General features: G+C 40.9%; 1 protein-coding gene across 2 annotated transcripts; it reads left to right on the forward strand.

Moving 5' to 3' along the window:
* Positions 1 to 171: 171 nt before the first annotated feature.
* Positions 172 to 9,977, forward strand: Fam72a (family with sequence similarity 72 member A). Of its 2 annotated transcripts, XM_052736862.1 has the most exons (4): positions 483 to 1,469; positions 3,344 to 3,421; positions 4,905 to 5,029; positions 9,800 to 9,976. In XM_052736862.1, exons 1-4 carry the CDS (start codon positions 1,318 to 1,320, stop codon positions 9,892 to 9,894), a joined length of 450 nt encoding a protein of 149 aa, XP_052592822.1. In that variant the 5' UTR covers positions 483 to 1,317; the 3' UTR covers positions 9,895 to 9,976. The 2 variants fall into 2 exon arrangements, with proteins under 2 accessions (XP_052592823.1, XP_052592822.1); XM_052736863.1 differs by lacking the exon at positions 4,905 to 5,029 and having other exon boundaries at positions 172 to 1,469; positions 9,800 to 9,977.
* The last annotated feature ends 3,132 nt before the right edge of the window (positions 9,978 to 13,109 follow it).

Here is a 13,109-nt window from a genome sequence, read left to right on the forward strand (position 1 = left end):
AGACCCCGCCGGGAAGCAGAGCCCACCCCCTTGCCAATCACGACCCGCTTTCTATCGACCGATGGGGCCTCTGGCCAATAGGAATAACTGATCCCGAGGAGCCAGGAGTAGGGGCGGGGCTGACAAAACTTAGAGGTGTGGCAAGCACTGGCTGCCCAGGCCCAGTCCCAGAGTGAGCTCCTCCCCGGCCTGTGGAACCCTAAAGTAGAACTGCTGGGCGGGATCAAATGGGACCGACAGCCAAACACAAACTCGCAAGAGAAGACGAGACCAATCGGGCCCGGGAAAGGGAGAGGGCTGTTTAGCCAATAAGCAGTAGAGGACCCTAGCGTATCTACCAATAAGAAACTCGGGGTGTGTCTTCCAAGTTCACAGCGGGGGGGAAGGAGGGTTTACCCAAGCAGATGCTGGCCAATGAGCTGAGAGGCCCAGCCAAGCTGAACCAATCAGAGAGTCGCTCTGACCTCGGCACCGTTACTGGGGCGAGGCCTCGGAGCTCACGTCAGGAGAAGGCCCCCTGGCCTTCCAATGTGGGACTGGGGCGAATTCTACTCCTCCCAATCCGTGCGCGGCGCCGGCAATTCAAACTGACAGCGGGTTAGAGAAAGCAGAGAAAGCGGAAGAAAAGAGCAGAACCCCGGCGTGTTCGCTGACTGACTCCGGCGCGGACTGAGCCTAACCGGCGGCCTCTCCCCGCCACCTCATCCAAACACCACCGCTGGCTCCGGAGCGGCCGCTGTGGGAGAGACCTCAAGGGGTGGCAAGTGCGCGAGCTGAGGGAGCGAGGACGCTGAGAGCCGCGGTGCAAGGGACGGGGGCCGGCGGCGGAGCTCGGAGAAGGGAGCCGCGGTGCAAGGGTCGGAGCGGCGTGGAGAGGGCTGAGGGGCCTTGGAACCTGCCCAGAGGCCGGCCGCGTGCAGCCCGGCAGGAATCGGGGCGCTCTGCGGGCGGGGCTCGCACGGGGAGGGGTCAGGGGCGAGGCTTTCAGGCGAAGCCCGCTGGCAAACCGGGACTCGCTGAATTCCCGGGGCGGGAGCTCAGGAGCGCAGGACTCCGGAGACCACAGAAAGTGAAAGCTCTTTTCCAGTTTCCCTTCAACTCTACTTGTCTCTCCCCAAGTCAGAAGGAAGTCAGATTTGCTCCTCCCACTCAATAAATACTAATTTTACCTTTCCACCGGGAAAACAGAACTGTCGGCCTAATTTTAGAGAGCTCAAGGCCTCCCGACTCGGTGGTTAGCCTGGGGCAATCAAAGCGGGAACGGTATTGCTTGCTTCCCCTTTTTACAATTCTGAACCTCGCTCTACGTGGGACGCAATGTCTGCCATCAACTGTACTTTCAAGGACCGATGCGTGTCCATCCTGTGTTGCAAATTCTGTAAACAAGTCCTCAGCTCTAGGGGAATGAAGGCTGTGTTGCTGGCCGATACTGACATAGACCTTTACTCTACAGACATCCCTCCTACCGAGTAAGTCCCGCGGGTAGCCCTTTAACTCACTGGGCTGTAGATGGCATGGATCCCTGGGAGTCAGGGTTATCATTTGGTGTTCCAGCCACTCCCAACAGTCTGATGATTCCCTTGGAGTTTATCTAAGTGGGCAGACTGTCTGGACAAAGTCTGTGGTTTACCCAAAGTGGTCAGTACTGAGGTCATGCTTCCAAGCACTTGCAGTCACGTGGCCGTGCCTCCCTTAAATTGGCTCCGAGGCTCAATGACTTGTCCAAACACCCTTTCTCACTGAAGCAGTTCTTTAACAGTCACTTGGAAAGAAGCGGGTAATAATTCATTTAAAGTGTAATTTGTGGTCAATAATTATAGTAAATTTGAACGTTTTTAAAATATAGGCAAGTAAAGCTATATGTAGCCTATTCACCCCTTGAAATCTTTTGTGAATAGTCATACGTGTAGTCATTTATTATAGAGATAAATGGGATAATACTTTAAGTTTGTGTATGTGCACTAGTGTGGTGCCAAAAAAAAAGCACTAGACGATAAAATCATAGAACCTAATGTCCCAGAGGTTCTATAATCAAGGTGTTGTTTTAGCTAGATATGCTCACAATAAAATTTGAAATATTGTCCCATCTTTATAATAGCTGTGATCATAAGGAAGTCCCAGGTGAGTTGTTAGAGTCTAGCATAGAGTCGGGTCTTTTACGTCGCTTACTTTTCTTTGTTGGAATTATAATCACAGTGGATTCATGTGCTAAGATGTGTGTGAATCAGTGATTGTATTGTTCTTTAAGACTTATTATTTTTCATTATATGTATGTGTGTGTGAGGAGGGATGGATATGTGCACAGATGCCCTCAGAGGCGAGAGGTGTAAGATCATATGAGATGCATGATGTGGGTGCTGGGAACTGAACTCCAGCCCTCTGCAAGAGTACTGACGTTCTCTTAAACACTGAGCCATCTCTCTGGCTCTCACAGATTATTTTTTAGTAGAAAATCTGCCAAATGTTTATAGTGCGCACAAATATTACCCAACTCTCACAAAAATGCACTATTGTTATATTTTAGAGTCTAGTTCAGCTCTGAATTTATGAAATTTGTGCCAAACAGAAGTTAAAATAGCCTTTGGTGGTGCCGCTGTGGAAAAATCAGGGCCCTTGCATACTTTAGTAATGTGAAATGGTAAAGCTGCTATAGAAAAATAATTTGGTGGTTCTTTAACTATTAAGCACAAAGTTACTATATGATCTGGTAATTCCACTTTTAGGCATACATTCAAAGACTTCAGAGCAGCATCTTGTATTCATAACTAATAGCTATGAGATAGCTAAGAGAGAGACACAATCTAATTTCCATTGACTCATCTAGTAAGTGAATACCTAGAAGGCTGCCTTAAAGGAAAGAAATCCTGCCACATGCTGCAATGGAGATGAACCTTGAGTACATTATGCTAAATGAAATAAGCCAGCAGCCAAACGATAAACACTGTGTGACTCTGTTTATGTGACGTATCTAAAGGAGAATAGTGATAGGAGGTGGGGAGAGGGGAAATGGGGAGTTGTTATATAATAAGTATAGACTCCGTTTTGCAATATGAAAATGGTCTGGAAAATCATCCCAAGACAATGGGGCCATATTTAATACTTGTAAACTGTACATTTTTAAAAGTAAGGTGAAATTCTGGGAATATAGCTCAATGGTAGAGTGCTTACCTTGCATATTGTAATTTGTAATCCTGAGTGAATGTCCCTAGTCTCTCTCTCTCTCTCTCACACACACACACACACACACACATTTTTTATAGGAAACATATGGCAAATTTTTATCTTTTCTCAGAATTTAAATCTTTAATATATTTGACTGACTGTAAACTTTTTTATCCTCTAGCACCGTGGATTTCATTGGAAGATGCTATTTCACTGGAATCTGCAAATGTAAACTGAAGGACATCGCATGTCTAAAATGGTAATTTGTGGCACTGTTGTAGATAGCCTGATTTTAGAAGGTAGATATTGACACCAAAACCCACAGAAATTGAGAAATCAAGTAAGAGTTATTTTAGATATCATTGTCAGGGAAGCTGTCTCGCAAAAATGTAAACACTGGGGCTGAATCCTAAGTATAAGAAGAATGTACTGGGCAGAGGGAATGGCACATGCAAAGATCCACACATGTTCTTTGAGTATGTTAAACTGGTCAGTGGGAAGCCATTGAAGGGGTTGGCAAGAAAGCAGAATGATCCAATATAACCCCACTGAAACGTTTTGCAACATGAAAACTAGGGCTTGGTTTTATCCACTGATGGATTCTTAGCACCTAGAACAGTGCCTAGCATACAGAAGATACTCAACAAATATTGGTTACATAAGTAGTAGATAAATGAATGAAAGTAAGTGGTAATTGAATCTGTATATTCTTGTAGCATAGTCCTGGCCCAAGAACAACTTTACTTGCCTGCTAAGTGTGTTGTGATTAGAAGGCATGCTGGTATTCATTACAGCATTCTTTATAGATCTCCCAGAAGTGACTGGCTCCCAGATCTCACAGGGTACAGAGCTACAGTAAAAATTTTCACCATCAATGTTTAAACAACTCATGGTGCCATTTTTAAAAAAGGATCAAAAAGCCAAGCGGTGGTGACGTGGGCCTTTAATCCCAGCACTTGGGAGGCAGAGGCAGGTGGATCTCTGTGCCAGCCTGGTCTACAGAGTGAGTTCCAGGACAGCCAAGGTTAGACAGAGAAAACCTGTCATAAAGAAAAAAAGAAAAAGAAAGAAAGATAAATAAAATTTTAAAGAAAGAACAAACCATTCCCTGTATGTTCACTACAGTTAGCATGAGACTCATGAAAAGAAAATGTGAGAATGAGAAACTTGATGATCTGCTAAAGACAATCAAACTGTTTCAACTTGCTGGAGCCTGGAGATTTGCTTTGTTTCTGAATTCCTTCAAAATCACTGCAACTAAATGAGAGTTGCCATCTTACATTTAGTTTACAGGACCCATGCCCTCACTGACCTCCCACTTTGCTGAAACAACTTTTAAGAGCTTGGACCGATAAAAACCCACCTTGTCATAGTCCTGAAGCTAGCAAAATCTTTTACCCATAGATCTGAGTTTATTTAATATATTTCTCTGTATAGCACATCAGTTTTGAATACTTTCCATAACAAATCACATCCCAAAGCTAACTTCCAAAGAGAGTATGAATGAAATAATATGAGCAAAGAAAGGCACAGATACTTTAGCGTTGTCTCACTTACAGACTGTGTAGGCCTGTGAGTACTGTCAGAGTAAGCTCCCTTCTCATAGCCAGCAACAGGCCACTTAGAGGAGAGGGGTAAAACTTACATGGTCCGTTTACATTAGCAGACAAGTGCATCTGTGTTCCAGGTGTTACCCACTACAGGTGTTAGCTACTAACGGTTACCTTTTTTTTTTTTTTAAGTGGGAACATTGTAGGCTATCATGTGATTGTTCCATGTAGTTCCTGCCTTCTTTCCTGCAACAATGGACACTTCTGGATGTTTCACAGTCAGGCCGTGTATGGTATTAACAGACTAGACTCCACTGGTAAGAAACAATTGATGTATACGTTTCCTTGTAACATTTTTCTCAGTACCTGAGGGGAACCCCCTGAAACCTTCACAGATAGAGTGAAACCTTGGATCAGCAAGAGTAAAATATTGGCCGCTTTCTCCCACACATTCAGTTATGAAACTATCAGCCAAAACTCATCACCAATTGAGGGAAGGCTCAAACTATCTGAATGTCTTAAGCTTTGTTGTTGTCCTTTTGAGACAGTCGCACTAAGTAGCCCAGGCTGACTCAGTCTGCCTGCCTTAGCCTCCAAAGTGATTATAGCTATGTATACCACACTTGGCATATTGGTCTTTTTAAACTAGCATTTTATTATGTTGAGGTAGTACCTTAATACATACCCTGATTAAAGAGAACTTTTGAAGAGAGTGTATGGATAGTCAAGGGTGTGCATGCATGCACACATGTATGCAAAGAAAGGAGGAAAGGGGCCCACCAGGGCAGTAAGAAATGGGAAGAAAACGGAGTAGCCTCTATTTGGTGATTCTTTGAGATAAATACATTTCAGCGGCTGGAGGGATGGCTCAGTGGTTAAGAGTCCTGCCACTCTTGCAGAGGACCAGGGTTTAGTTCTCAGCATCCACATTAGGCAGCTCATAACTGTCTGTGATTCCAGTTCCAGGGAATCTGACGCCCTCTTCTTACTTCTACAGGCACCTGCATGCTTGAGGCGTGCATATAGACAAGTAGGCAAGCATACTACACATAAAACAAAAGTTAATGAATTTTGTACATATTTTAACATGTACATTAATTAGCTACAGTAGCATTCTAGTCAAGGGAAATATTTAAGACTGATGTGCTATAGAAATTACGTTAGTAAGAAAATGTGCTGGGGCCTCGGGAGACAGCTCAGTAGGTAAGAGCTGCACAAAGCTGAAGACTTGAGTTTGAACCCCCAGCACCTACGAAAAAGCCAGGCATGACTGAGTGCACCTATAACCAACCCTCTTCACTGGAGGACGGAAACAGGACCGCCCTGACAATCAATCTAGCCCAAAGAGCAAGCTTCAAGTCCAGTGAGAGGCTCTAACTCAAAGGCATAAATAGAGAGTAATAGAGCAGAACACCCAGTACCCTCCTCTGACTTCTACACACATGTAGAAGGAAGAAGGAAAGTATATTATAGACTTTTAACATCTTTATTACATTTTATTTACAGTGTGGGGTGTGTGTGTGTGCATGTGCATACACAATGGCATGCATATGGAGATTAGCAGACAACCTGTGGGGGTCAGTCCTCTACTTGTACTGTGTAGGTTGCAGTCATCAAACTCAAGTTATCAGACTTGGCAACAGGTGCCTTTATCCAATGAGCCATCTTACTGAGCCTGTTATCAGTTCTTCTTCTGCTTTTGAGGCAGGGTTTTAGGTAGACCAGGCTAGCTTCCAACCCACTGTGCGACCAAGCCTGATTTTATGAGGTCCTGGAGTTTAAGCCCAGGGCTTTGTGCATGTCGGACAAGCACTTTACCAACTGAGCTACATCTCTAGCCCAGCATACTCCTTTTAAGTGTGTGTGTGTGTGTGTGTGTGTGTGTGTGAGAGAGAGAGAGAGAGAGAGAGAGAGAGAGAGAGAGAGAGAGAGAGAGAGAGAGAGGGAGAGGGAGAGAGGGAAGGGGGGAGATATTTGCTTTAATAGACCAAGAGATCGTGAATTGCAAGCTAGCTTGTCAAGGGTTTTAAATCCTCCAATTATGCCTGTGTTTTTAAGGCTGATTTTTTTTTTTAATGTCCTGGGATTCAACAGTGGCTCTCAATCCATCACTTTGGCCTTTTAACTTAAAACTGTATATGTTAAGATGGCCGTTTTCAAGCAAGGACCCCTCTCACTCCACCAGGTAAAACAGAGACTCCTACTTTCGGCTTCTCACTTTATATTTGTGTTCCCCATGGAACACATTAAAGAAAGTTTCTGCTTTGATACTGTTTTTCCTGCTTCACAGGATTCCAAACACAGGGTGGAGACTTTTCAGTTTTGATTTACTTTAGAATATTGGTCAATTTTTCAAACATGAAAGAGCAGCATTCTTTCATTTGCGCTGACTCTAATCCATGAGAAACAGATGTATCACAGATTTCCTTCCTCCTTAACAGAGAGAGGAAGGTGGCTCTTCTGTCAGATCCAATCTCCTCGTTTATTTTTTCTCCTTTGAACCAATTGTGCTAAGTTGCTTCATAGTTCCTGAGTACAGACTCCAAATATATCAGACTTCTCCTTTGTAACTCTAGTATTATGATTTAAAGTAAGATTTCCTAGATGCTTGTTGTCAAAGGGAGATTTCTAATGGCTTTGAAACTGTCCTAAGTCACCTGAATAAGTTACACCAAAGGAATGGATGCACAAGTCATACAACATTCTAGAATGTTCAACATGCAAGTTCTTTAAGAAGTCTGTGTTAGCCTACAGATATAAACCTAGTTTCCCAGAGCTTTCCCAAATACATTTGGGATAGCTCAGCTCAGATTCCCTAGAATATCTCAAAGGTATTGGGCTCTCCATTTACCTTTATCGATTCTAATTTTCATTTAGATTTTGGCCTAACAATTCCTTTTATCTGGTCAACCCCTCAGCACATGTTTCCATTTATTCTTGGAGTGGGAATTAGGAAATGTTTTTTACCCTAAGCAATTCAGACACAAAACTATTACAGAAAAGTACATGGTAGATATCTATGTATTCTGTCACTTCAAATAAGGACTAACTTCTTGCCTGATTAGATTGCAGTCTCTCTGTCAAACAAGGTAAACTTGTTTAGTCCCACTGCTTCAACCATGCACATGTCTCTTTTGGTGCTGAGGCAAATTAGGCCCAGAAATGACAGGCTATATTTTCAACATATTTCAAAAGACTTAGATAGACGAGATGACTCAGCAGGTAAAAGCATTTGCTGCACAAGCCTAATGAACTGAGTTCAATCCCAGTGAGAGATAGAGACAGGAGCATTGCCTGGAAGTTCACATATCAGCATGGCCAAAATGTACAGCTCAGTGTAGTATAAACAAGAAAGACCCTGCCTCAACAAGGTATCTTCCATTCTCTATTCCACATGTATACCATAGCATGTACACATATGCCACCCCACTGGTTAAATTAAATTAAAAATTCAAGATTTTCAATGAATTCTACAGAATAAAAAAGTAAATGGGCTATATCTACACCACATGTCAAACAGGCAAACTCAGAAATAAGGTGAGTGAGATAACTTAGAAAAATACATTTAGTATAATACAATTCCATAAAAATTTTAGCCACTCAGAAATAATATGAATGATATAAATTCAAAAATATGTATGGTATTATGCCATTCTATAAAAATTTTAGCCAGATATAGTGGCACATGCTTGTAATCTCAACACTTGGAAGGTAGAGGTAGAAAATCAAGAGTCTAAGGTCATCCTCAGCTACATAATGAGTTAGAGGCTAGCCTAGGCTACATGAGGCTATCTTAAAAAACAAAACACAATAACAACAACAACAACAACAAAATTTTAGATAACACAAAACAGTGATATCTATTGTCTACAGTTGTATACACTTGTAGTAAAAATGCCAATAGTGGTAGAAGCTGGATTCAAGCAAATCTCCAAGCCCTGGCTCCTTCTATGCTACCGTGTGGCCTCTATCTCAGTGTAGAGTGGATACCCAGAGTTGGTGGGTCTTCCATTTGCTCACACTCCCAGCTAAATAGCTTGAGATTGTCTCCTGACAGTTTTTCACTCTCTCCTAATTTAATATTTAGTCATCTCATTCTCCTCAGTATATTTGGCCTAGTACTATACAGCTGTGCTGGATTCTTTGATAGGAAATCTGATTATTCTCTGTCAGTGCTGTTTTAGATTATTATTTGTTACAGTGGCTGTGTAACCTAGTCCTAAAGTTTACAGCATGTAATCTAAAGCTCACATACTTTAGGAAACCATATTATAACTGACTGCTTTAACCCCAATGTACTGGGGATTGAACCTAGGACCTCACACTCTACAACTGGCTATCCCCACCCCCCCAAAGCCTCTTACTTTTTGAGACAGTGTCTCAGTAAGTTGTCCAAGCTGGCCTTGAACTTACAATCCTTCTGCCTCAGTCATGCTAGTAGCTGGGATTATAGCCTATGCTACCAGGCTCTTCTTGTCTTGATCAGAAAAATTATATTCTATATATTAAAGAAATGATTCATTTAGAAATTTCTCTTGCATCCTACAAAAAGCCACTCAATCTAAAAGAATCTTGTGCAGTCTCTATTCTTAAAATCATTGAAATATATATATTTATTTATTGTTGTTGTTGTTTGAAACAGCATTTCTTTGTGTAGCCCTGGCTGTCCTGGAACTCACTCTGTAGACCAGGCTGGCCTCAAACTCAGAGATTCTCCTGCCTCTGCCTCCCAAGTTCTAGGATTAAAGGCATGTGCCACCACTACCTGGCTGAAATATATTTTTAAATTATCAATGTAGAGTATGAATGGCATTGTGTAGCTGGAGGCAGGGTTGGAGTAGATAGAACTCCAGAGTTCCTTTTGAGCTCAAAGAGTCTAACATCTAAGCTCTGGCTTAAAAGAGTTTAAAGAATGCTCATGTCGTAGATGGATATTAGTAGTTTTATTTGTAAGAGATCCTTCCCTGCCGTTGTCTTTACTAGTGATGCCATAGTTTATATGAGAAGCTTGGCATATAAAGTTTTATATGTCATGTTCTGAATTGTAGTAGTAAGCACTAAAGAACTTTATGGCCTCTTATTTTCAGGTGTAAACTTCCTACTTTGGGGCAACTTGCCAGAGACAGAAGAATGTACAGATGAAGATATGTTAGAAATTTCAGCAGAAGAGTATATTAGATGAATGGATTACAATGTAATTACATATAATATTTTATATTTTTTTATTTAAAATATTTAATTGGTCAACTTTAACATTGCCAATAAAGATTTGCCAATGGTTTAAAAAAATAGAGCATTTACTTTTTTATTTGCAATTTGAAATTAATTACCTCAATTTAACTTAAGCCAATTTTTTTCTTCATTTCTACTGCTTCTTCTCCCCTGCCCCTCTGCCCAGGATTGGTACATTCTTACCTTCAAATAGGAAATTTCATGTCATTCAGCTACCTTCCAAATGGAGAGAGTTTTTCTATAACTTGATGCCAGATAATGTTATTCAATATTCCTGAATAAGAACACTAATACCTACTCCTATATCAGCCACATGAAATATGCAGCTCAACTGAATATAGTAAGGGTTTTTAAAAAGAGCCGACTGTCAGGTTTCCATGGGTACTGGTTATCACATGCTCTACTGGTAATGACTGCTTTAATATGGAAAATGGTGTTAGACATGAGTTTGTCAGAGAATTATCAATGTATGCTGTTTCGCAATGTTAAGTATTTACATTATTTTAAAGCCATTGTAGATATTATGCCATGAGAGCCAGATAAAATCAACTTTCATCTTTAAGTTATCCATTCCCTAGGGATTTTTTTTTTGTAAGTAGCAAGTTCTAGTTGAGTAGTCTAGGTCCAAAAGGTTTTTTTATGATAGAAAAAAACTTAAAGAATTGATTGCTTAACCACCATACATTATAAAAGAGTTTTCCTCTTTTTCCATTGTTTTTGTTTTTGTTTTTGAGACAGGGTCTCACTGTGTGGGCCTGGCTGACCTGGAACTCACTACATAGACCAGGCAAGCTTTAAATTTATAATCCTTTGCCTCAGCCTCCTCAGTAGCTAACACTATAAACCAATACCCAGGCCTGGCTTGCTCTTTAATCTTGTACTGGAAAAAAGTGGATACTTGTATAGCCTTTAAAACAACAAAAATTAAGTTCATGTCATATTATATATTCTTCAGTTGACTTGTTCAGTTAAAGAAAAAGAGTTTAATGCTGGAGTCGAGAACGTTAAAATTCAAGGCTGACCTTCAATAGAATTTTTCTGGTCCTCATTCAGCTCAGGTCTTGACGTGCTGTTAGACTTGGGTTCTCTGTGAAGAGGCAGTGACAGACAGAGGCACACTGACTGAAATAAACCCAAATACTCCATTGCAGCTGGATAGTATTTGGATTATTCGGCTACTTTTCAATGATTCTTTTCTAGGAAAGCCCATTTTAGGTAGCAAATGAATTCATACATTTTTATCAAGAGAAATACATTCATGATTTCTTTTTAAATTTTTTCCCCTTCAGTACTGGGGATTGAACCTGGGACCTCAGGCTTTAAAATCAAAGCAATTATATCGTCTGGAAAGACCAAAGCAGAATCATGTATGTGTGTAGATAAGCATTTGCTTTCTGGTCCTGGCATAGTTCATAGGTTTGAAATCATCTATGCACTTGTCTTTTAATTCTCTTAATGAATTATTCTATTCAGCAATTTGTATTATTCTCCTGTCATGTGGCAAGATCTGCACAATAATCTGCTTGCACTTGACTTGGGAGAACTCAGGGGTTGGAGAAAGGCTCGAATTCCCAGCAGCAAGTGACTTAACAAAGGCATGCTTAAAGTGCTGTTGCCCCAGACAAAGCACAATCATCCTGAGTGAGAGCAAAGAGTGGGAGCTGAGAAACTCTTAAAGAAGTAATACCTGACAGACTTTGTGCACAGGAGTTTGCCAGCTGGGGTGAGAGAGTTCAGGACAGAGAACATAGGAAGAAATGGGTGAGGAGATAAAATTATCTTGCTTACTTGGGAAATTATAAGAAAATATTAAGGATTAATTCAAGATGAAGCACAGTTTGTCATTGTCTAGTTTAAACTTCACCCAGAAGCAGTGTAGTTATTGAAGTTTTGGGAATAAAATGACCAGATTCAGGACAATAGTTCTTTTAAAGTATAATCAAGTTGAGTTTTCTAATGTTCTTTCCTTGAGGGGCTTAACATGACTGTGAAAATGATATTTCTTCACCCTCTAAACCCATGTACATCTTGAAGCTCCCCGAATCTCTTGTCTTCCAGAGAGCCTCTGGTCTTCAGGGGCACTGCCTCTTTTCCCCTCCCCTCTCACCATTCTGACCTTCAAGGAAGGGACAGTGGGTCATCAGCTCATTTGCTGTGGATTTTTCTGCCACTTTATCTTTTCCTCAAAGCAGTTTCTCAACCCCAGGCTCTGTTGAGGCATCTTGAGTGGGACCCAATCTTAAAGCTATAATGTTTTTAATAACCCCTGGCTCTAAAAAAATAAAATAAAACAGGTCCTTAAATATTAGTATTTTATGGAGATTATCCTACTAGGAACTGATCTTTTGACCTCTGAGTCACATGGGACTGATTAAGAATAATCTATATTTATATTTATATATTTACTTTCCTTTGGTAAGAAGGCAGTGACCATAATATATAAACCATGATATAGAAAACAACTAACTGTAGCTTGCAGAGATTGGGAGGAAATGGATTGCATGTTCTTGCTTCAGTACTGAATTGCTTGATGAAGGCTTTATATTTTAACATTCATGCTCATAAAAGGAAATATTTTCCTTTTCTGCCCCCCTCCCCTCTTTCTCTCCTCCAAAAGCAGATTAAACCATAGTTTCTTTCTTTCCTGGTATTGAGTGTGTGCCAAATCTACCCTAAACTGCACAGATGGAAAAAATTAGTCTATGTCTGTGGTACCTCTGGGGTTGAATATTTTTAGTGCTTAAATCTTTAGCTAAAGGTCCTTTCTTCCAACACTAAAGAATGATTTTATTGTTACTCAGTGCACAAACTCACTGATGTAAAAATTAACAGTACCATGTTTTTATTTTTTACTGAGAATTGTCACATACGTCTTTAATTCTCAGAATCCTTTTGGAGTCATCATTTCATTTCCATTTTATAAATTAAGAATGTCTCCTCCCCTCCTCCTAAGGAGTCACTATTTAACACAGGTTGGCCTTGAACTTGCAGCAATCCTCCTGCCTTAATTGATCAAATGCTGAGATTACAAATGTGCACCAGTATGCCCGGCTAAGCTAAAAAGAAAGTCTTAGTCCAAACACTTAAAGAATTGAAAGACTACACTAGGTTTGAGTTGTCTCATTTTTGTTTAGGGATCTCTCTTAGCTCCCTAAGTGACCCCAT

This window comes from Peromyscus californicus, unplaced genomic scaffold (assembly GCF_007827085.1).
Source record: "Peromyscus californicus insignis strain IS unplaced genomic scaffold, ASM782708v3 Scaffold_14__1_contigs__length_90479793_seg_2, whole genome shotgun sequence".
Taxonomy (NCBI): Eukaryota; Metazoa; Chordata; class Mammalia; order Rodentia; family Cricetidae; genus Peromyscus; species Peromyscus californicus.

What these genes read in the sequence shown, in the direction of transcription:
- Fam72a (XM_052736862.1), top strand. Translation starts at nt 1,318, where the DNA reads ATGTCTGCCATCAACTGTACTTTCAAGGACCGATGCGTGTCCATCCTG. An exon ending in ACAGACATCCCTCCTACCGA is followed by an intron (nt 1,470 to 3,343) that starts GTAAGTCCCGCG and finishes TTTATCCTCTAG; the next exon opens with CACCGTGGATTTCATTGGAA. An exon ending in TAACAGACTAGACTCCACTG is followed by an intron (nt 5,030 to 9,799) that starts GTAAGAAACAAT and finishes TCTTATTTTCAG; the next exon opens with GTGTAAACTTCCTACTTTGG.